The sequence below is a fragment of the Mesoplodon densirostris genome, chromosome 10 (assembly GCF_025265405.1).
Source record: "Mesoplodon densirostris isolate mMesDen1 chromosome 10, mMesDen1 primary haplotype, whole genome shotgun sequence".
Classification (NCBI taxonomy): domain Eukaryota; kingdom Metazoa; phylum Chordata; class Mammalia; order Artiodactyla; family Ziphiidae; genus Mesoplodon; species Mesoplodon densirostris.
In genome coordinates this window covers 68,203,738-68,225,300 of record NC_082670.1, presented here as the reverse complement: position 1 = coordinate 68,225,300, position 21,563 = coordinate 68,203,738, and the positions used below count along the sequence as shown (strand labels likewise).

General features: G+C 41.7%; 1 protein-coding gene across 1 annotated transcript; it reads left to right on the top strand.

Annotated features, from left to right (window-relative positions):
* The first annotated feature begins 729 nt into the window (after positions 1-729).
* On the top strand, positions 730-20,214 carry LZTFL1 (leucine zipper transcription factor like 1). The gene is made up of 10 exons (XM_060109902.1): positions 730-845; positions 7,221-7,345; positions 9,972-10,166; positions 11,677-11,737; positions 13,057-13,128; positions 14,411-14,476; positions 14,563-14,640; positions 17,110-17,286; positions 18,335-18,438; positions 19,543-20,214. Exons 1-10 carry the CDS (start codon positions 843-845, stop codon positions 19,559-19,561), a joined length of 900 nt encoding a protein of 299 aa, XP_059965885.1. The 5' UTR covers positions 730-842; the 3' UTR covers positions 19,562-20,214.
* The last annotated feature ends 1,349 nt before the right edge of the window (positions 20,215-21,563 follow it).

Here is a 21,563-nt window from a genome sequence, read left to right as displayed (position 1 = left end):
GTTTCTTAAAGAGTGATCCATCATCAATCCTGGAGGGTCGGTAAAAGCTGCAGATTCCAAAGACCGGAGTGATTTAGGATTTCTGGGGGTTAGGCCAGGGAAGCATTTGTACAACACGCTCCCCTGATGATCTAGGCATAATAGTTTGAAATTCACTGCTCTTTCACCAATTCCGTTTGCAATTTTTTTTTTAAGGAAAAAGGTGCTATATTAGACATTTTTACCAAGAATATAAGAGGGAAAAAATGGGAGCGGTGGGGAGTGAGTCGTTCAAAGCTCTATCCAGGAACCTGGCAGCACTGGTGCTGCTGGCCTATCTCGGCCAAGTAGGAACACTTGGGAGAGAAGAGAAATAAGTCTGGGACGCCCCACGAGACCGTTAAAAGGTCGGGACTCAACGGTCGAGGCCACGGCCCTCGGGGCCATCAGGTCACAGGATGTGCAGGACAAGCCATGAGCAGCAAAGCAGACCCAGATGCCGCGCGGCTCCCGGGAGCGGTGGGGAGTCTGGCGGCCGCTCCACTTCCGTTACCATTGGCAACGGCGGCCTCCCCCAAAGTCGGCGTGGCACGAAAAGGAGGGACTTCCCGTCTCTGGGAGCAAATGCGCATGCGGCTGTCGGCCGGTCACAAGGCACTTCCTGTCGCGTGATCTTGAGGACCAGTAAAAGTGCATAATTCCAGGGTCACGTGCGTCGGTTGCCATTAGCAACCGGAGGCTTCTAAACAACCCGCCTTCCCTCCGCGTCCTCTGCGGTCCAACTTCCCTTGGAGACGCCGGGCCTGGCGAAGCTGCGCCTGGCTTCTCCCGCTTTTCCAGACCGCTGACTCCTGTCCGCCGCCATGGTGAGTAGCCGGCCGGGTAACGCCGGCCCGCGCCGAGGAGAGATGCAGAGCCGGGACCCCGGAGTGATGCCCTGGCCAGCAGCGGGTCTGAGTCCGGCCCTGGGCCTCCCTGAGGAGGGGAGGTTGCGCCGGGTGCGAGAGGCTCTGTTAGCCTCGGCCGAAGCCCTTCCGGGATAATCCTAGGTGGAGCCCTCTCCTAGCAGCCGCGCTCCGCCGCCTCGCTTCATTCCTCGCCCCTGCCTGAGGTGCCCCTGCCTGAGGTGCCCGGGCCAAGTCACTCTTCACAGGTGGCTGACGAAGAGAACTGGAGGGAACCGGCTGCCAGAAGAAGGCTCAAAGCGGGATTCTCATTCGATTCCAAAAACTCCAAGTTTATGCGCTCGCAGACACACACACACACACACACACACACACACACACACACACACACACCCCACACACCCCCACACACACCCCCTTTGGCAGCATTAATTATGTTAACGAGCCGAGGACGAAGAACGTGATTGAATACAACTTCTTGATGTGAGAGTGACTGTAAGAGTCCCAGCCCCTATTTTATAGCTGTGAAAACTTGAGTGACGTTTCTTGTGTTTTGACCTGTTCAAAAGAAGGCACGTTTTTCCTGTATGCTAGAACATATCCCATTAATCACTCCAGCGTATATAGAATGCCAACTTTTTTTTTATTAGTTTCTGCTTTATAACAAAGTGAATCAGTCATACATAAACATCTGTTCCCACATCCCTTCCCTCCTGCGTCTCCCTCCCTCCCACCCTCCCCATCCCACCCCTCCAGGCGGTCACAAAGCACCGAGCCGATCTCCCTGTGCTATGCGGCCGCTTCCCACTATCTATCTACCTTATGTTTGGTACTGTATATATGTCCATGCCTCTCTTTCGCTTTGTCACAGCTTACCCTTCCCCCTCCCCATATCGTCAAGTCCATTCTCAAGTAGGCCTGTGTCTTTATTCCTGTTTTACCCCTAGGTTCTTCATGACATTTTTTTTTCTTAAATTCCATATATATGTGTTAGCATACGGTATTTGTCTTTCTCTTTCTGACTTACTTCACTCTGTATGACAGACTCTAGGTCTATCCACCTCATTACAAATAGCTCCGTTTCGTTTCTTTTTATGGCTGAGTAATATTCCATTGTATATATGTGCCACATCTTCTTTATCCGTTCATCCGATGATGGACACTTAGGTTGTTTCCATCTCCGGGCTATTGTAGAGCTATTATAGAGCTGCTATGAACATTTTGGTACATGTCTCTTTTAGAATGCCAACTTAAATAGCAACCGTTCTTAGAAGAAGGCACAGTACTGAAGTGTTCAGAAAAAAAGATGACTCCAGGGTTGGGGGCACCACTGAAATGGGCTACTAAAATACCTCAGCAACCAGAATTGCTATTTAGCCCACGCTGTGTCCCAAACACTCTCTTGCAGCTGAGGGTACAGCTGTGAACAAAACAGACCGTTCCCTACCCTGCTTGAGCTTGTCCCTCTCATTCTCTTGATTTCCCTAAAATATCAGGAACAAGTTGAAAAAATGATGGTGATGTCACAAGAAGGTTGACATTTGCTCCCATTCTATCTTCTGTAATTCCTTTCTATCAGTTTGCTTAACGACTGAGGTTTTGGAGTCAGGCTCAGTTTCTTCATTAGTAAATTGCAGATAATAAGTATACTTGGGTTGTTAAAATGATAAATGAGATAATGCATATAGAACAAATAGCCCAGTACCTGTTAAAATATTAAGCATTCAGTATATAATAGGTTTTATTAGATTGTGTTCATTTTTATCATTACATTTTCATCCTTATACTTCTCATGGTAAAGCTGTATATGGACTTTGGGGTATGGTCAGGAATAGGGAACCATTTCTGGTACCTTCACCATTCTCCCCTCACTTTATGGCACAATTTCAGGACACTAGCTTGGCAATGCTCTGGTAGGATTCTTGCTCTGTGTTTTAGCTATTTTTTTAATAGAATCTTTCTGCAACAAAATTCAAACAAATTCTGATTTCCCTATTTGGATACCTCCCACTATCTCTACATATTTTACAGATGATCATCATATCTTCTCTGATTTAACAGCTGACAAAACTGGTGTCAATGAGGTTGTGATTTGCTAACAGAAAGTTGCATAGCTAGGCTTAAATTTGCTTTTTAATCCAGTGCTTTCTCTACTTACACCATACATCAACCCATTCTGTTTTCTCTCTAATGATGTGATTCGTGTACATATAGTGTACATATGTGCGTATGGGGAAGCAAAGGTTTATGAGTGCTGTTTCCCGGGCTAATGCTGTTTCTCCTACTGAATTCAGCTGCTTATTTCTGCTCCCTTTCTTCATCCATTTTAGAGGAACTTTTCTGTCTTTTGTCCTAAAGTTCATCCTCAGTTTTTGTAATTTTTTTCTTCTTGGACTTGGGACAGTCACGACTTTTCTTGACTGAAGAGAAAATAATTAACAGATTTGAATTGGCCACTTACTCTGCACAAGGCACTGTACGAGAAGCTGTGTGGTATAAGAAATGAATCAGGCCCTCAGGAGCTTACAGTCTACTTGAAGGAGCAACACCTGGAAAAAAGACTACTAATAGTACAAGGTAGTAATTAGTCTGTGGTGTTGCCAAATGAGTAGCAGAGGTGATATGTGCTAATTTTTGGAGGAAGGCATAACTAGAGTTACTGAGGGCATATTGGGAGGCTTCACAGAGTAGATAAAACAGGTTTGGTCTTGAAGGATGGGTAGGAATTTGGTGATTTTCTGCAGCATGCTCGTACTGGCTGGTGAGAGCCAATCGTGTGCATTTCTTCTCATCTCTGTATTCAGTGACATTACCTTAGTAGCTTGAAATCAGCCATGCTGGGAGTTTTTATACCACAGAAATCAGCAAGGGCCACAAATCAGTTTCATACCCCCCCACCCAAAAGCCTGTTTTTAAGCATTTACCAGCACACCACTGGGTTGGGTTCAGATTCTTGAATAAGAATGGGGAGGTACCTTTAGTCAAGGATTGGGGTAATGAGAGTGAAAGTATAAGCAGGAAATGTTAAATCATGCTTCTGATGAGCAGACTAGTCTGACTGAAGTAGAGTGTCCTTACGGTAGAATCCTGGGAAACGGGGTTAGAGAAAGAGTTTGGGAGTATGGAGGCCTTATGAATTTAATACTATAAACAAGGAAGAATAATTGAAAATTTGCTTATGGGATTTTTTTAGCAAGATGTGACATTGTTTTGAGTTATTTCCAATTGTAGGATATTCTTGCCCATACTTACGTGACTATAAGAGATAACATCTTTTCTAATGTAGGTATTCAGTTCTTTTTTCAAATGCCTGGTGGAGATCTGTCTTGTCACAACTCAGGTGCATATGCAACTATAACATGTTTGTGTTCTTTTATTTATTTAAACTCTGACATTTTCCAAAAAGGATTTGAAACAGCCAAGTTGAGTGGGGGCTGTGGAGTTAGACTGCCTGGTTCAGATCCCTGCTCTCCCACTTACCTATTTCAGTAGCATAGAAAATCTTTCTTCTTTGTATCTCAGTTTTCTATCTGTAAAGTAGGGTGTTTTTTTTAATTAATTAATTTATTATTTATTTATTTTGGCTGCTCTGGGTCTTAGTTGTGGTGTGCAGGATCTAGTTCCCCGACCATGGATCAAACCCAGGCCCCCTGAATTGGGAGCACGGGGTCCTACCCACTGGACCACCAGGGAAGTCCCTGTAAAGCAGGTTTATACTACCTTTATCATAGGGTTGTATTGAGGATTAAATGAGGTCATGCCTGGCACATTGTAACCTCTGAATGACTTTTAGCTGTTATCATCATTACTATTATTATTTCTAATGTTCGTCATTAGTTTAGGGAGTTGGCTAATAATCAGTATAAACCGAAACGTAAGAAACGTCTTTCCATTCATGTTGTCTAGCTCTAAGGTAAGATCTTAGTTACCATTTTAATCAAATAAGGTAAAATCATGAAATTTAAGGTAAGTACATATCTCAAATGTGTTGGTTTACATTGGTCAAAATACCTCAACTGGTTGTTCTGAAACATTAGTCTACTGGATAAATGACCATTAGAGAACATCGTAATATCTTGGGTAATTCTTAAATTATTGAACTTTAACATCCTGAATTGTAGAAATATTAAAAACAATGTGGGGGAGAAAAAGACTTGTTAGAGCCGTTCATCCTGTGGTTGGGGGTACACGTCTGTAGGCCAGCCTGTTATATTTGAGAGTCAGATGCATATAGATAACAGTTGACACCTTGAGATAGATCATGTCATCAAGGAGAGGATATAGAATGACAAGAGTAAGGGTCCCCAGGCAGGGCCCTGGGAAGTACAGCTACTTAAGAGGCAAGCCCAAGGGGAGCCTACAGATGAGATCAAGAAGGGAGGTGGGGTTAGCAGCCAAAGTATGGAGCAGGTCAGTGGACAGAAAAGCATCAGCCACGGTAGTTGGATTTGTTATTAAGAAGTTGCTGGTGAGCTTTGCAAAGGCAGTTTGAACAGCATATAGAATGGAGACAGCAAGAGTAGAAGGGAAGTAGAGAAATGCAGCAGTAGCTGGAGGGAATTTCCGGTTTTGTATTTTTTTAGCATGAGTGAGATTTATGTACACAGTCTTCTCTATGGTCCGAGGGGAAGAAGAAACCTATAGAGAGTTGAGACGGGGAATAATTGGTTCAATAAAGTCCCCCAGGAGCTTGAAAGAGAACAGATTAAGGCCACGATGGCCTTCAAAAGGAGGAACTCTCTCAGTTCACTTGTCAGGCACATGTCTCTTGTGTGCCAGGCACTATGAGTCGTCCTGGGGATACTCAGGGAACCAGAGGGACAAGGTCATGGCCCTTGTAGACTTCTGTTCTCAGGGAATGGAAACTGCTGAGAGGAGGTAAGGATGTATGTAGATGCAGCAAAGCCATGGTGCGGGGCTTGGGGGGTGAAGGAGGTCATGCCCAGTGACCTTGACCTGGCCTCCACAATGCAGCCCAACACTGCTGAGAATGAGAGTTAGACCTTTGTCTCCCATAGACAGGTTATTCTTAAAATAAAGATAATCCTGACTTATTCAGTCCCCTGCATTAGATGTTCACTTTTATAATTTCCTTCTTTAATTTTCAGTATAGCTATAAAATGAAAAAGCTTCATTAATTTCTAGCTTATAGTTGTCAAGCTCTCATCTAGTTTAAAATCAAGACCAATTAGTGGCTGTTTCAAAACCAAATATTTTTTAAAGCTGTGTGAGATGGGATAAGGTTAAGTTGCTGCAATAGAGATTAAAAAAAAAAAAGAAAAAAAAACAGTACCTTAAAGAATACAGAAGTTTGGGCTTCCCTGGTGGCACAGTGGTTAAGAATCTGCCTGCCAATGCAAGGGACACGGGTTCGAGCCCTGGTCCGGGAAGATCCCACATGCCGCAGAGCAACTAAGCCCATGAGCTACAACTACTGAGCCTGCACTCTAGAGCCCATGAGCCGCAACTACTGAGCCTGCGTGCCTAGAGCCCGTGCTCCACAACAAGAGAAGCCAATGCAATGAGAAGCCCATGCACCGCAACAAAGACCCAACTCAGCCAAAAATAAATAAATTTATTAAAAAAAAAAAAACTGGGCTTCCCTGGTGGTGCAGTGGTTGAGAGTCCGCCTGCCGATGCAGGGGACGTGGGTTTGTGCCCCAGTCCGGGAAGATCCCACATGCCACGGAGCAGCTGGGCCCGTGAGCCATGGCCGCTGAGCCTGCGTGTCCGGAGCCTGTGCTCCACTATGGGAGAGGCCACAACAGTGAGAGGCCAGCATAACGCAAAAAAAAAAAAAAAAAAAAAAAAAAAAAACTAATATTGTAACAAATTCAATAAAGGTTTTTAAAAAAAAAAGAATACAGAAATTTATTTATCTCGTGCTTAACGGCCCTCTCACTGCTCATCACAGTTAGGTACGAGGTCGGTGCTGCTCCACAAAGTTGTTCCAGGGATACCAGTCCCTTTCAGCTTGCCGCTCCCCCAGCCCCCAGGGCATTGTGCTGTCCGCATGGTTCAGTGGAGTCACCACCCCCAGGTTTCAGAGAAATAGGGTGTGGCAAAGGTGTGTCCCGTGTCTTAAGTCCCAGGCTTTAGAAATAGCTCTTATTCTTCTGCTCACATTCATTGCTGAGAAGTAGTCATGTGGCCACACCTGACTTCACGGAGGGCTGGGGAGTGTTTTCTAGTTGGGCAGCCATGTGTCTGGGAAGATGGGAGGAACAGAATTTAGTGGACATCTACCAGTCTCCACCACAGGATAACCTGTATGTTGTCATTGTTGGTTCCTTTATTATATCTTCAAGACTAACAATTAAATTCTTTTTTTTTCAGGCAGAGTTGGGTCTAAATGAGCACCATCAAAATGAAGTTATTAATTACATGCGTTTTGCTCGTTCAAAAAGAGGCTTGAGACTCAAAACTGTAGATTCCTGCTTCCAGGACCTCAAGGAGAGCAGGTATCAGAGAATTCTAAGGAAACTCAGTGGGAAGGAACATGGATCCCTTCTGGTGGCCAGTATGGGGGTACTGTAGCAGAGAGGCCTTACAAACCATTGCCAGGATATCATGATCAATTATTCATTGAGAGCAGCTACACTAAGCCTTATGGATATGTGAAACTCAAGAAATCAGATTGTGGTGGGAGCAATCTATTACTAAACACGCATATAATGATAATTGAGGGATTGCAAAGTTTCAGAAGGGCAGTCAGGAAATTGTGAAGTGCTTGTGGGTTAATGATTGGCTTGCTGTATTAAAGATTCCAGAACCTTAATTATTTGAGTTATTAATTAAAAGATTAGAGCCATAAGACATGGCAGTTAGCAAGAAAACACCTATGCAGTTTATGTTGAAGAACTAGAAGAAGAGAAAACAGCAGGAAACCATGAAAAGCTTGCTGACTAGTACCAAAATTATTAGTTGATTTGTAGCAAGAGATGATAATTAGTTTAGTTGGACCTATAGTGGAAGATAATAAAAGTCCATAGAAAATTTAGTAATAGAGGATAATAGGGAAGCCAACCAAAAGGACTGAATAATACAGAGACATCAGATTACTTGGGGATCAGATTTTGGCACACTTAAATGTCAAGACATAAATGAAAAAGGTCTCCAAGTGATCTGTAACTGTGATAAAGTCATTAACTTCACTCAGTAGCAGAGACCCTCAGCTGTAGACTGTTACCTGTTCGATCCATTATTCTAATCTGATAATCTGGCTTCCTAACCCACAGCAGAGGTAAGCAGCAATCTGATTGGTGAGTCTGTGAGACAGCCAGAGAAGGTACCCATTATTTACTTTACACATTGGAGTACCTTAACTGCTGTTCATAATAATGAACTTGGGTTGCTCAAAAAAAAAAAAAAACATTTTTAAGCAGGTTTGCTTTGTTCTATTAAAGAATATAGAAAGATTGTTAATATATTTAATAAGGACTTGCATCAAAAATAAAGTTTTGGTTTTTTTAGAGTGGTTAAATTCTGCTGGGTAAATGAAACGTTAAAGAATGGTAAATCAAATAAAAGTTTGGTGTGACTCCCTTCATTATGTCCTTTTGGAATGATGGAGAAGATGACCTGAGGTCGGGGCTGTAGCTCTTCATCTGCTGAGCATCTGAGGGATAAAAGACTTTGAGGCTGGAGGCAGGGAGCGGAGGAGACTGTGTTACCATAAAACTGTCATCGATCGTAGGAGGCATGCGTGGAAGCTTTCTCAAGAATTCAGCTGTTGGGCATGTTCCTGAGATTGTTGGAAATGATTGTGGAGTTGGGACCATGGGCAAGTCACCACCACCTTCTGAGCCTGTGTTCCATCTGTGAAGTGAGGGAATTGAAAAAAATGGCTCCAGAGTTCCCTTCCAACACAAACATTTTCTGTGGAAGAGTCGATCTTTAATCCTTTTGATGATGTTTGTTTTTAATGGAGGTTTAATGAAGTTAGGGGTTTTTTTTCTTTTGGGTCTCAAGAATGCTAAGAGAAGCAATATATAATTACCATTGATTTTCTTATAGGCATTTACTAACATGTGAATGGTCATTCAGTCATCGAAATGCTAGACAAATGATATAAAGAAAGGAGAAATTACACCTCTCAGGTGACTTATGAAATAATTAAATGTGATAAAACTAATTTTAGGGGAGATTAAAGTAAAAAAGTTTTTCACTGAAAAGCTAAAGAAAAAAGTAGATAGTTTGGGGAATGTTTCTGAGCACGTACTTGTATTAAAGAATGTGCACATTTGAAGAGCGAACCACAGTTTAATCATTTAAATAGACATCAAAATTAATTGAGCTTAAATTATTTTCAAACTGTTTTATTAATAAAGAAGATAATTTCCAGAGGGACTTTCACTAAACCCTTTAATCCCTTAGATCAGGGGTCCCCAACCCCTGGGCCATGGACTGGTACCAGTCTGTGTCCTGTTAGGAACCGGGCCGGACAGCAGGAGGTGAGCGGCGGGCAGGCGGGCGAGCAAGCGAAGCTTCATCTGTATTTACAGCCGCTCCCCTTCGCTCACCTTACTGCCTGAGCTCCGCCTCCTGTCAGATCAGCAGCGGCATTAGATTCTCATAGGAGCACAAACCCTACTGTGAACTGTGCATGCGAGGGATCTAGGTTGTGCTTATGAGAATTTAATGCCTGATGATCTGAGGTGGAGCTGAGGCAGTGATGCTAGCGCTGGGGAGCAGCTGCAAATACAGATTATCATTAGCAGAGAGATTTGACTGCACAGGGACCGTAATAAATCAATTACTTGCAGACTCATATGAAAACCCTATCAGTGAGTGGCAAGTGAAAACAAGCTCAGGGCTCCCACTGATTCTGCATTACGGTGAGTTGTATAATTATTTCGTTATACATTGCAATGTAATAATAATAGAAATAAAGTGCACAATAAATGTAATGAGCTTGAATCATCCTGAAACCATCCCCCCACCCCCCGGTCCATGGAACAGTTGTCTTCCACAAAAGGTTGAGGGCCGCTGCCTCAGATGACATGGTGTGGGTTTCTTAGTTTTCTCTTACTTTGTAAATAGTTGTTGTTGTTTATCCAGAGGTCTTGGATTGTGGTTGTTTTTCAGGCTGGTGGAGGAGACCTTCACCATAGATGAAGTCTCTGAAGTCTTGAATGGGTTACAGGCCGTGGTCCACAGCGAGGTGGAGTCTGAGCTCATCAACACAGCCTACACCAATGTGCTACTTCTGCGGCAGCTTTTCTCACAAGCTGAGAAGTGGTACCTCAAGCTACAGACCGACATCTCTGAACTTGAAAACAGGTACTAAAATTTGTACCCACAGTTATGACAGTAGAGGCCCAAGCATGAACTTAAAAGTTAGTGAATATCTTTGCTGCTTTGCTTGGGCCTGGTGCGTGAGAAAACTTGGGTAAGGTAACAGCAGAGCATCCAGTTACTAAGTGATCTCTTAGGTGCCACTCAGCATCCTCTTCAAAATGCCCTGTTTCCACTATTCCTAGGTGTTATAAAGGCCTCTGAGCTTTATGAGATTGCTCTTAAGGCTATAATTAATTATTCCATATGGTATCTCTGGTTAGCCTGATTAGTATTATAATAAGTCTTCAGAAATAGGTCAACTAAGAAAAAAAGATTATGAAACAGTTGAAAAGTTAATTCAAATACCATAAAATCACACTTAGTAGTATTGGAAGTTTATTTCTAAATAATTGCATTAAAATTATATACTGATCTTTAAAATAGGGAAAGTTAAAAAAAAGTTTTATTATCTGAACTATATCAAAAAGCTCATTAATTTTTTAAAAATATGGTAAAGTCAATGAAATTGAAACTCGGTCTAAGAAAAGTCATGCCAGAGATCTGGAAAGACTGATATCGAGCCCAGGGGCCGTTTGCTAAGCACAGGTGCAGCGCGGCTTGCAGACAGTGCTTAACAACACTGGCTGTGGCCTTGGGTAGGGAAGGAAACCATTTAGCTTCACCAACTGTCAGTAGATAACTGGTGAGAAAACTTTGAGAAACTGACCTATTAAGAAGCTTAGGAGAGTAGTTACTGCCATTCACTCTGTAAGCTTTTGTATAGTCAGCCCCCAGGTACCTTTGCAAATAAAAGGAAATGTTCAGGTGGATCACCCCCAAACCATCTGTCTTCCTTGAGAATTTACCATACTCTTTTTCAGTAGATGTGAACTAATTTTATTTTTCTGAGGCTACTCTATTAAAAATCAGTTTTCCTTGAACCTCTACTAGCTAACAATGTATATTATAGAGCAATTTCCCTATAGCACCTCAAAAATACAGTGTTGACTACAAATTTCAGACATAGTTGTATTAACATTGTAATTTAGTTCTAGCGATTATATTGTACACTCAGTAGGTACAAAATAGTAGGTGCTATGGAGATTCAATTTTGAGTGCATGGAACTTAGGTTCTCGACCATTAGTAACTAAATATTTTTGATGTGGTGAAGTTTTGTTCATCTTGCTCTGTTGTTTCTGGCATGTAATAGATTGGTACCAGTGCTTTTATTCTTCTTTTTCTTCTTTCTAAATTTTATTTATTTATTTATTTGGCTGTGCCAGGTCTTAGTTGTGGCACGCAGGATCTTTGTTGTGGCATGCGGGATCTTTTTTTAGTTGAAGCGCACAGAATCTAGTTCCCTGACCAGGGATCGAACCTGGGCCCCCCGCATTGGGAACACAGAGTCTTAACCGCTGGACCACCAGGGAAGTCTTGCTTTTATTCTTCTTGTGTGTATGATACAAGTCTATTCTAAACAAATATTTTTTCATATTTGTTTTTGTCTTCAAGAGAATTATTGGAACAAGTTGCAGAATTTGAAAAAGCAGAATTTACATCTTCAAATAGAAAGGTAATTTTTGGTCCTTATCAGTCCATACCTTAATAGCCAGTGTTTAAAATCCTCAGGTTGCTCAGAGCATTCAGAGATTAAAGTGAGAACTCTCAAGGAAAAGCATTCAACTCAAGATCAGAATTCCAAGCTTGCCTCTCAGATTTTTAGGTGAAAGAAGATAAGTTTTGGAAGTAACTATGAAAAACTTGCTTTTGTCTACTACCTCACACACGCATGCGCATGCACACAACATCCCTGCAGTCCACCCGCCTCCCAGCCATGCAAGCTCTTCCCTCAGATGATGCGGAGCACAGGCTTTGGGGGCATGCATCCTGACACTATCACTCCTCAGCTGTGCGACCTTGAGCAGGTTACCTGAGATGGCTGAGCCTCATTCCCCTCATCTGTCAAGTGGAGACAGTACTAGTAGTTACCTGCTTGTCTCTTTAATCATCATTACCTGCAGTGACCACTTCGCATTCCATTGTGTAGATGCACCGTAAATCCTCTGTGGTGTTACATGGTAAAACACTGCCAAGATCAATCCGTGAACATACACGTACAAAACAATTTTCTAATTATTCCTTTGGAACATATTTCTAGCTAAGAAATTTCTAGGTCAGAGGGCATGAATTGTTTTTTTTTTTTTTTTTTTTTCTTTCTTTTTGCGGTATGCGGGCCTCTCACTGTTGTGGCCTCTCCCGTTGCGGAGCACAGGCTCCGGATGCGCAGGCCCAGCGGCCATGGCTCACGGGCCCAGCCGCTCCGCGGCATATGGGATCCTCCCAGACCGGGGCACGAACCCGTATCCCCTGCATCGGCAGGCGGACTCTTAACCACTGCGCCACCAGGGAGGCCCCGAATTGTTTTGTTTTAATACATATTGCTAAACTGCCAGAATGTTTGTGTCAAGTTACTCATCTGTAATGTAGTTTACCTAAATCCTCATCATTATTACAGTTTTTCTGGGGTTCATGCAGAAATCTCTGTTTTAGCTCCCACAGTTTAAAATCCCAGTCCCTAGATACTAGGATCTTTATCGGCTCTGGCTTTGAGTACCTTCCCTCCCCCCTTTCTCTTCCACCTGTTTTTTGTTCTTTTTTTAAAGATACAAGGAGGATGGGTTTCATTTTTATCTCTAATTTGCATTGGTCACTGTGGACCAGGCACTGTCCTAAGCACTAGGGTGTAGCAGAGATCCAAACCAGTGAAAATCTAGCTGACATCTCAGTGAATATGTTTACACAGTGTCTTCCACTTAGAAAGTACAAGGGTTCAGTGACTACACGTGTTTTATTCAGTGGTGATTTCAGTTTGGTTTCTTTGTTTTATTTCAGCCCATCGTAGATAACATAAAGCCAAAACTTGCTCCACTTAACGAAGGTGGAACAGCAGAACTCCTAAACAAGGTAATGTTGCCATCATTTTGAGAAATGGCAAACTCTCTAAGGAGGTATGCTCACTGCCTACCCAGCTCTAGGGTAGAGAGACTGGGTGTAAGGTGTTGATTCAGGCTTTGGTCCACTGAGGGTAATTAGCCCATCACAGTAGTTGTACTTAATGGTACTGGTGGGCCAGAAGAGGGCACACTTAACTCCCAGAGGGTCTGAAGCAGCTCTTGATTGCATCTTTTCATAATGAAGTGAAGAGCATAGAATTTTGTAAAGTGTTTATTGATGGACATTTGAAGTTTATGAGCTGTGATAACAATGAAGGGATTTTTTAATTAAGAGGTTTATAAAGATTAATTACTGATATACAACTATTTTTCATGACTCTTGTGTTCTCAACATTATGCTAGATATTGTTACATAAAAAGAAAAGTAATACCTGGCCTTTTGCCCTCAAAAACCTTGTAGTCTCACTGGGAAGGGATAACTAATATTCTAGAAACAGAGACAGCAGACTGCTAACCTGGGTGCCACAGTTGCCACTAACCTGGTGCCAAAGGTGCCACAGGGTGGCAGAGAAGACACATTTCCATGTGGATAAGAGTAGTTGAGGGCAGGCTCTTGGGTAAGGTGGTGCCTGAGCTGGGCTGAAAGGTGTAGCAGATTGAATTGTCAGAGGGAAGAGAAATGGTATGGCCAGCAGAGGAACAGAGTGGGCAGCAGTCAGAGGCAGAGAGGAGGCTGGCATGCCTTGGAGCAGAGTTCAGGCTCTCCAGCTGGGCAATGCTGCATGTGCTGGGGTGTAGAAAGAAGTGAGACCGCACTGACAGGCGATGCTTGTGACAGAGCTGCTGATGAACAAGGCCCTTGGACCTCAGCTCAGTTGGAACCACTTAGGGGCTGGGCACAGGGTATAGAATGATGAAGATTGTGTCTTGAGGATAAGCGGCAAGTGGTGTACAGTGTAGGCTGAGAACAAACCCAAGAGTTGCAGGATCAACTAGGTGAGAGATGGCAGGGGAGGGGGACTTTGCAAAAAGGCTGAGGGTAGAGGGCTGAAAAAAGCCTGAGAGACTGCGAAAGAAGGAACTTGAAGTCTTAGAGCCAGAGATGACTCATACGTGTTGAGGCTGGTGGGCTGGGTAAAACTGGAATATTACCAGTAACCAGGGCATACAGACTTCTGAGCTTTTATGTAATTTAAATTTAATGTAAAAATTAAATTTTTAAGTGAAACAAATAATTTCAAGGATTAATAATACTTTGGCTAACATAATAAAACTTGAATTTACTCAAAAAGGAAATTTTAAGACTTCAAGAAGAGAATGAGAAATTCAAGTCAAGGCTGAAGACCCTTGAAACACAGGTAACCGAGAAATACTTTAACAAAATTATTGAAAGAGTTACTTACAGACTAAATACTGAATGTATTTTGTTTAATCTTGATTATAGGCAACAAATGCATTGGATGAGAAGTCAAAACTAGAAAGAGCACTGCAAGATTTACAGATTGATCAAGGAACTCAAAAGGTGAAATCAGTTTTAGCATTTTCACATTTTCTAGATGATCAAGTTATAAACTTATATTAAGTCTTAGCTACTATTGATACTATGCCCCACAGCCAGCCACTCCCTGAGAGGGAGGCCACCTCTGTAATTCTGCATCGAGACAAACTTGTCCAGGAAAGGCCAGGTGAGAGCCTGCTGAGGGAAGTGGGGGCAGATACACAGCTCATGTGCTTCACATGTCCCAGAGCCCATTGGCATATGAGATATGCTTAAATTTATTTTTTAAAAGTTCTTCTCCCTTTCACTTTGCCCTTCCAATTACAACGGGAAGAAAGGAAGAGTTTTTAGTTATTATTATACAGAACTTATTATTACTTAAGTTTCCCTTCGGTGAGTGTGACAAAACAGAATGAATTTACTAGTCATGCATCTTCTAATCCACCTATATCTAGCTGTGCTTCTGTAATACAGTGAAATCCAGTGAAGTTCTCCAAGCTTGTCTGAATGGAATGACTGAGTATCACTCCACCCTGGAAGTCATCGTGTGCTCAGTTCTGCCTCCTTTGGCCTTTCCATTGAGATTAGATGCTGTAATAGGATCCTGTCAGCAGGACCATTTGAGTGAATTTTCATTGCAGCACTGGCTTTTCTAGTGGTTGTAGTGCCATTGTAAATGTCTCCTAAACAATCCCCAAACTTACTTCATTAGACTTTCGTTATACTTTTTCTATGGAAAATTTCAAACATATACAAGAGTAGAGAGAATAGTGTAATGCACCCCAGGTTCTCATCGCTCTGCTTTACCAGTCAATCATCAAGACATGGCCAGTCTGGTTTCATATTTACCTCTAGTTTCTTCTCCCTTCCCCCATGTTTTTTGTTTTTTTTTAATTAATTTATTTTTTGGCTGCGTTGGGTCTTCATTGCTGTGCACAGGCTTTCTCTAGTTGCAGCGAGCGTGGGCTTCTCATTGTGGTGGCTTCTCATTGCGGAGCATGGGCTCTAGGCGCACAGGCTTCAGTAGTTGTGGCTCACGGGCTCAGTAGTTGTGGCTCGTGGGCTCAGTAGTTGTGACTTGCGGGCTCCAGAGTGCAGGCTCAGTAGTTGTGGTGCACGAGCTTAGTTGCTCCGCAGCATGTGGGATCTTCCCGGACCAGGGCTCGAACCCGTGTCCCCTGCATTGGCAGGCAGATTCTTAACCACTGTGCCACTGGGGAAGTCCCCACCCATGTTTTTTTGAAGCCAGTCTTAGACATTACATTATCTTATCTGTAGGTATTTTTTAAATAAAAGGATGCTTCTTATATGGCTAAAACAAAAGGAAATTATATGATTTTCAATCATTATATACCGAGGACCATAAATTTCAATCATTATATAGCAAGGACCACAAAACAGCTAAATACTCCGGAACAGCTTTAGTTTCTCAAAAGTAAACCAGTTGCCAACATTTTCAGATGATGAATTTGTTTTAAAAGCCATTGAAGGCTTTGCTCCAATTTTACTTTTAAGATTTGGCAAAAGCAAAATGCGTACAGGCCTTCACTAGATGCAGTGAAATAAAATCTTTTTAAAAAACAGATTTCAAAAATAAGTAAGGAATTCTTCTTTTGTTGATAGTAGTACTTCGTCTTCATAGTTAGCAATTATAGACCATTTTCCTGTCATTAATATAACTTTTGTCTTTTATAAATTTTATCTAGTTAAAAACATGATCCAGCCTGGAGGGGTGGGATAGGGAGGGTGGGAGGGAGGGAGACGCAAGAGGGAAGGGATATGGGAACAGATGTATACGTATAACTGATTCACTTTGTTATAAAGCAGAAACTAATAAAAAATAAATAAATATAAATAAATAAATAAATAAATAAAAACATGATCCAGGTAGAGAGAAGATCCAGCTGCTTATATTACACTGACGAAGTGTACAAATATGTGCATATCGAATTAATGTAAAAAGCTTAAAATCTTGTAAATTCAGCAAGCCATATAATCAGTAAGCATTAATTAGGCTCTCATAATATTGTAAAATATGTCTGTTACATTTTTTGTATAAATTGTCTTAATTTTATTATTTTTCCATCTGGATCATTAAAAATTCTTCACCAGGATTTTTTTACCTTGACTTTTCAAAAATGAAGCCTATTTGCCACCCCAACTCTGGGAAACACAATCTTGTCAAATTTAGGATCCTACCTCTCTTGTTCCTCTTTTGGAATTCCAGCAGTTCACAAATCATATTTTATATACTTGGAAATCAGTGACCACTGAGTGTCTGCTGTGCTCAGGACACAGTGCACTGGGTGCTGAGGGTGAACTGGGTGTGCTGGTGACCCTGACTGGGCTGCAGTGGCAGAGAACGCTGGCGGGGGATGCTGACATGCACACGCAACACACAGCATCATCTGTTTCCATCACCTGTGATGCTGAATCTAGAGCAGTTACTATTTAGGATGTCAGCATGAAATCATGTGAGTGTATTTTTCATAGGATTTTATAAAGGCCCAAGAGTTGAGTGACTTGGAAAACACAGTTGCTGCTTTAAAAAGTGAGTTTCAGAAGACACTTAATGACCAGACAGAAAACCAGAAGTCCCTGGAGGAGAATCTAGCGACAGCCAAGCATGACCTACTCAGGGTGCAGGAGCAGCTGAGCATGGCCGAAAAGGTCAGATTTGTCTGTTTATATCCAATTAAGTGATGAATGCAGTGTAACTAAGGGAAACGTTGGACAACTACAGATTCACTTCATGTTTTGTCAAGGTATTAGGCAATTTGTGTTCTAAAGATTTATCATTTGGGACACTGAGATTCTTCCATCTTTGGCACTAAAGTATCTGTGATAATAAAAACCTACACTCCTTCTGTTCTATGGTAAATACTCCACTGAGGGTGGCGTACAGCCGGCACCCTGAGCACCCATTTTGCTGTTCCTGATCAGCCCTCTTACAGGCTGGCAGAGGGATGGGTGGCTTTTTTCTAAAGGGTTCTATACCTTTTTCTTAATTTATATGAGATATGTGGAGAACTGGTTGTTTCGCTTTAGGGGTTAGACTCCTAAGACTATGGGAGCTAAAATGTAATTAAATTTAAAATCCTCCTCTTCAAATACTGACAGTATTTTGGGATTTGGAGAAAAGAGCATGCTATTTTACCTGAAAATGAATTTACTTTTTCAAATAGATTTCCCATGTCTATGGCATAGTATGTTTGAGTTATTTGCTAATATTGTACTTGGGAAATGTTACTATTTTATTAGCTTCCCATTTGAAAGAATGTATTTTTATTTTTTTATTTTTTTATTTTTTATTTTTTATTTTTTATTATTATTTTTTTTTTTGCGGTATGCGGGCCTCTCACTGTTGTGGCTTCTCCCGTTGTGGAGCACAGGCTCCAGACAGGCAGGCTCAGTGGCCATGGCTCACGGGCCCTGCCGCTCCGTGGCATGTGGGATCTTCCCGGGCCGTGGCACGAACCCATGTCCCCTGCATCGGCAGGCGGACTCTCAACCACTGCGCCACCAGGGAAGCCCCGAAAGAATGTATTTTTAAAGTTTGAATAGTCTTAATTTTATATGAGTATATGTTTTTAAAAATTAGAAAATAAAATAAGCACAATATTAGTAAAATTAGGGCAAAAATACATATTTTCATCAAATATGTTATTTCTTTCCTTAACTATTTCTTATTAATGGGCTGACATTTTTCACTATGCAGGAATTAGAGAAAAAATTCCAACAAACAGCAGCTTATCGAAACATGAAAGAGATTCTCACCAAGAAGAATGACCAAATCAAAGACCTGAGGAAAAGATTGGCGAAGTAAGCCATACTGATCCTGCCTCTCGGATTGTCTCCCTGCTGGGTTGATGTCTGTCCTTCATTAAGTCTAACCTTGTGTCTGGAGAGGTCAGGCCGGTGGGGAGTTGCTCTGTCATTCAGTCCAGAAGACTGTGTCTGAGGAAGGCAGAGGGGCTTTGGCCAGGCCTCATCTGTAACACCCACCAGCGTTTCTTTTCAGGTTCAGCCGAACCTTTAGCCTCACACAGGGCTACACTAGGCTACTCTGGCCGTGGATTCTCTTAGCAGGATATTTGACAGAAACCACAGCAAGCACACAGGGCAGCACTGGGCATTTCTCCTCAGTGGTGTCCTTGCTGCAGCCCACAACCTGATCATACTGTGCTCTGACATGACAATTTAGGTGCTAGAAAATGAGGTCCATGCGTGGGTGCCAGAGCCAGCGTGGCTTAGAAGTTCCATGCCCCACATAGGACCAGTGTCTTTGGTCCAGCCACGTGATGCCCAGGCAGGGGCATGTCCAGGAGGGAGAAACTCAGCTGTACCCAGGGAAGCCGAAGCCATGGTTTCCACCATGGATGTATAGTTGTTCACAACTAGTTCTCCTGGTCCAGATGGAGTCTTGTAATCGGGGTCATTTCTGTCATCAGTGGTTCTGCCTGGAAACTCAGCTGATATTTTACCTTTATCAGGGTTCCAGAGTACCAGAGCTAGAAAGTGAATCCCAGATCATGTTTTTCCTTAGAGAAGAGGGTCTGTTAACCCTGTACTCACAAAGCCATGTCAGCTGTTTGTGTCCATCAGGCCATCGATTAGATAATCACCGCCAAATCCCTAATCTACTATGCTATCACAGATCTAGATGCCACATGTAGAAACTTGGAACCTGAAGGTATCTCAGCAGTTATCTGGTCCATTCTCCACCCGTTGCAGGAATCCCCTGAGTCACCCTGAGTCATGCCTTGAATGTATCTGACTTCTACTGTAGCAGTGATTTAAAGTGAAAAATGCAACATTACTGGTTCAGTCACGGGAGGTGTTTCAAGTAAACTTATTTAGTAACAACAACAACAGCAAAAAGTATCATGACATTATGCTGTTAATTTAATATACATCTCTTTCCAGATATGAACCTGAAGATTAAAACCTGAAGAAGATTTCGTCTGGAAGCTGCCACAACATGAAAGTACAAGCTGTTTGTCACCTCAGGCATGTATTTGAAGCAGTTTGTTGTATTCCCTCTCTTTATTTTTCTAATATTTAGACTTTGCTTCTAATATTTAGAACTAGAGTTCCTATTTCAGTTACCTAATTGAGAAGAGAGAAAACCTACTGACTGATTCTGGCCTGTTATCCCAAACTCCTCTCTGCTGAGTGCTCCAGAATCTTAGTTCAAATGCAGTGAGAATTCTTTATAGTAAAGAGGAGGCTTATCCTTTTGCATTAGTGTAAAGAGCACGCCTTTTCAATACATGTTAAAGCTAGCATTGTCTATACTTGTGCATGCCCCAGAGTAAAAATATAGAATTATTAAAGATAGTTATTACAAATAAACCTTATTTTTTAACATGAAATCTAATTTGTTTTCTCTATGTGATCATCAAAAATATGGATTTATTGAAAATGTGAATACCATCTATTATAGGCATCATTTTTACCAATTATAATGAAAATTAACAGTGAACATGAGGATTCAGTTAACTCCTTCAGTCTCTCTAGCTAAATGCTGAGGAGGGTCAGACATTTTTTTGCAGCATAACTTATGAGTCCGTATTACTAATGGAGAAGACAGAGCCATCCTGTACTTATACAGTTGAGAAAGTATCTGGACTCAGAATAAATGTAATCTTTATACTTCAGTTTCCAGAATATTCTTTTAAATTATATGTTAAATGAGAACACTTTTTTAAAATATAAATTTATTTATCTTATTTATTTATTTTTGGCTGCGTTGGGTCTTTGTTGCAGTGCATGGGCTTCTCATTGCAGTGGCTTCTCTTGTTGTGGAGCACAGGCTCTAGGCGCGCGGGCTTCAGTAGTTGTGGCTCACGGGCTCTAGAGCACAGGCTCAGTAGTCGTGGCACACGGGCTTAGTTGCTCCATGGCATGTGGGATCTTCCTGGACCAGGGATCGAACCCGTGTTCGATCCTGCAATGGTTAAGAATCCTCCTGCATTGACAGGAGGATTCTTAACCACTGCGCCACCAGGGAAGCCCCGAGAACACTTTTTAAAAGACCTCTATTTAACATAAAATCAGTTACCAGACCTCAGATTCAACTTTTGATTATAGTTTATTTATTTATGTGCATCTACAGTAACTGCATTTTCAAGAGGTTTTGATTACATTTCCATTGGTCCTGCTTTTTCTTGTATGATTTTGGATAAATCATTAGAAGTTAGGTATCATATCTGCACTTGTGTAATGCAACAATATACTCTAAGGATAAACAAAATAAAGTCCATAAAGCAATAATACCTCAGAAGGAAAGTACTTACTTTTAACACATTATTTAGAAAGTAATTTTTCCCACTTCCAAAAGCAAAGTGTCACACCCTAAATGAATGCCGTCTGCTAAGAAAGGTCATCCCACTTTTACAAATGAAGATTTTATTTACCAAGAAGAGTTTACTGATCCAAGGATAAGGCTTCTTGATATCTTTATTCAAGCTCTTAATACTAGCCTTGAATTTGTTGTTTTTCTTGTAGGTTTTATATTAAAGTACTGAAGGAACAAATGATGAAGGGTAAGATCATTTCCCCCCAAAGGACACAGAAGGCAGTCTTAAAAAGGTGAATGAATGAGAGAAGGGAGGGGAAAAGATCCACTAACAAGCCAGCACTTACTGCATAGTTGTTCCTCACCCATCCCTCACTATTCAGGTCACTCATTGGGTTCTGTGTCCTTTTAGAGCTTTCACTGAGGGTTCCAGTCTCATCCCATATTTCTTTAGGCAAAAATTGATTCTCTCTCTGAAAACTATTCCATTATTTATGGACCAGAATATTCTATGTAATTCAGAAACAGACCTCTTTAAATGGCTTGTGTATCTTTCAAAAACCATTTATTTTCTCTCTACATGTTTCTTAGTTTGATGTCCATAGGGAAGAAAGTTATGTTGAGAAACCTATGTTGCTAGGTAGAA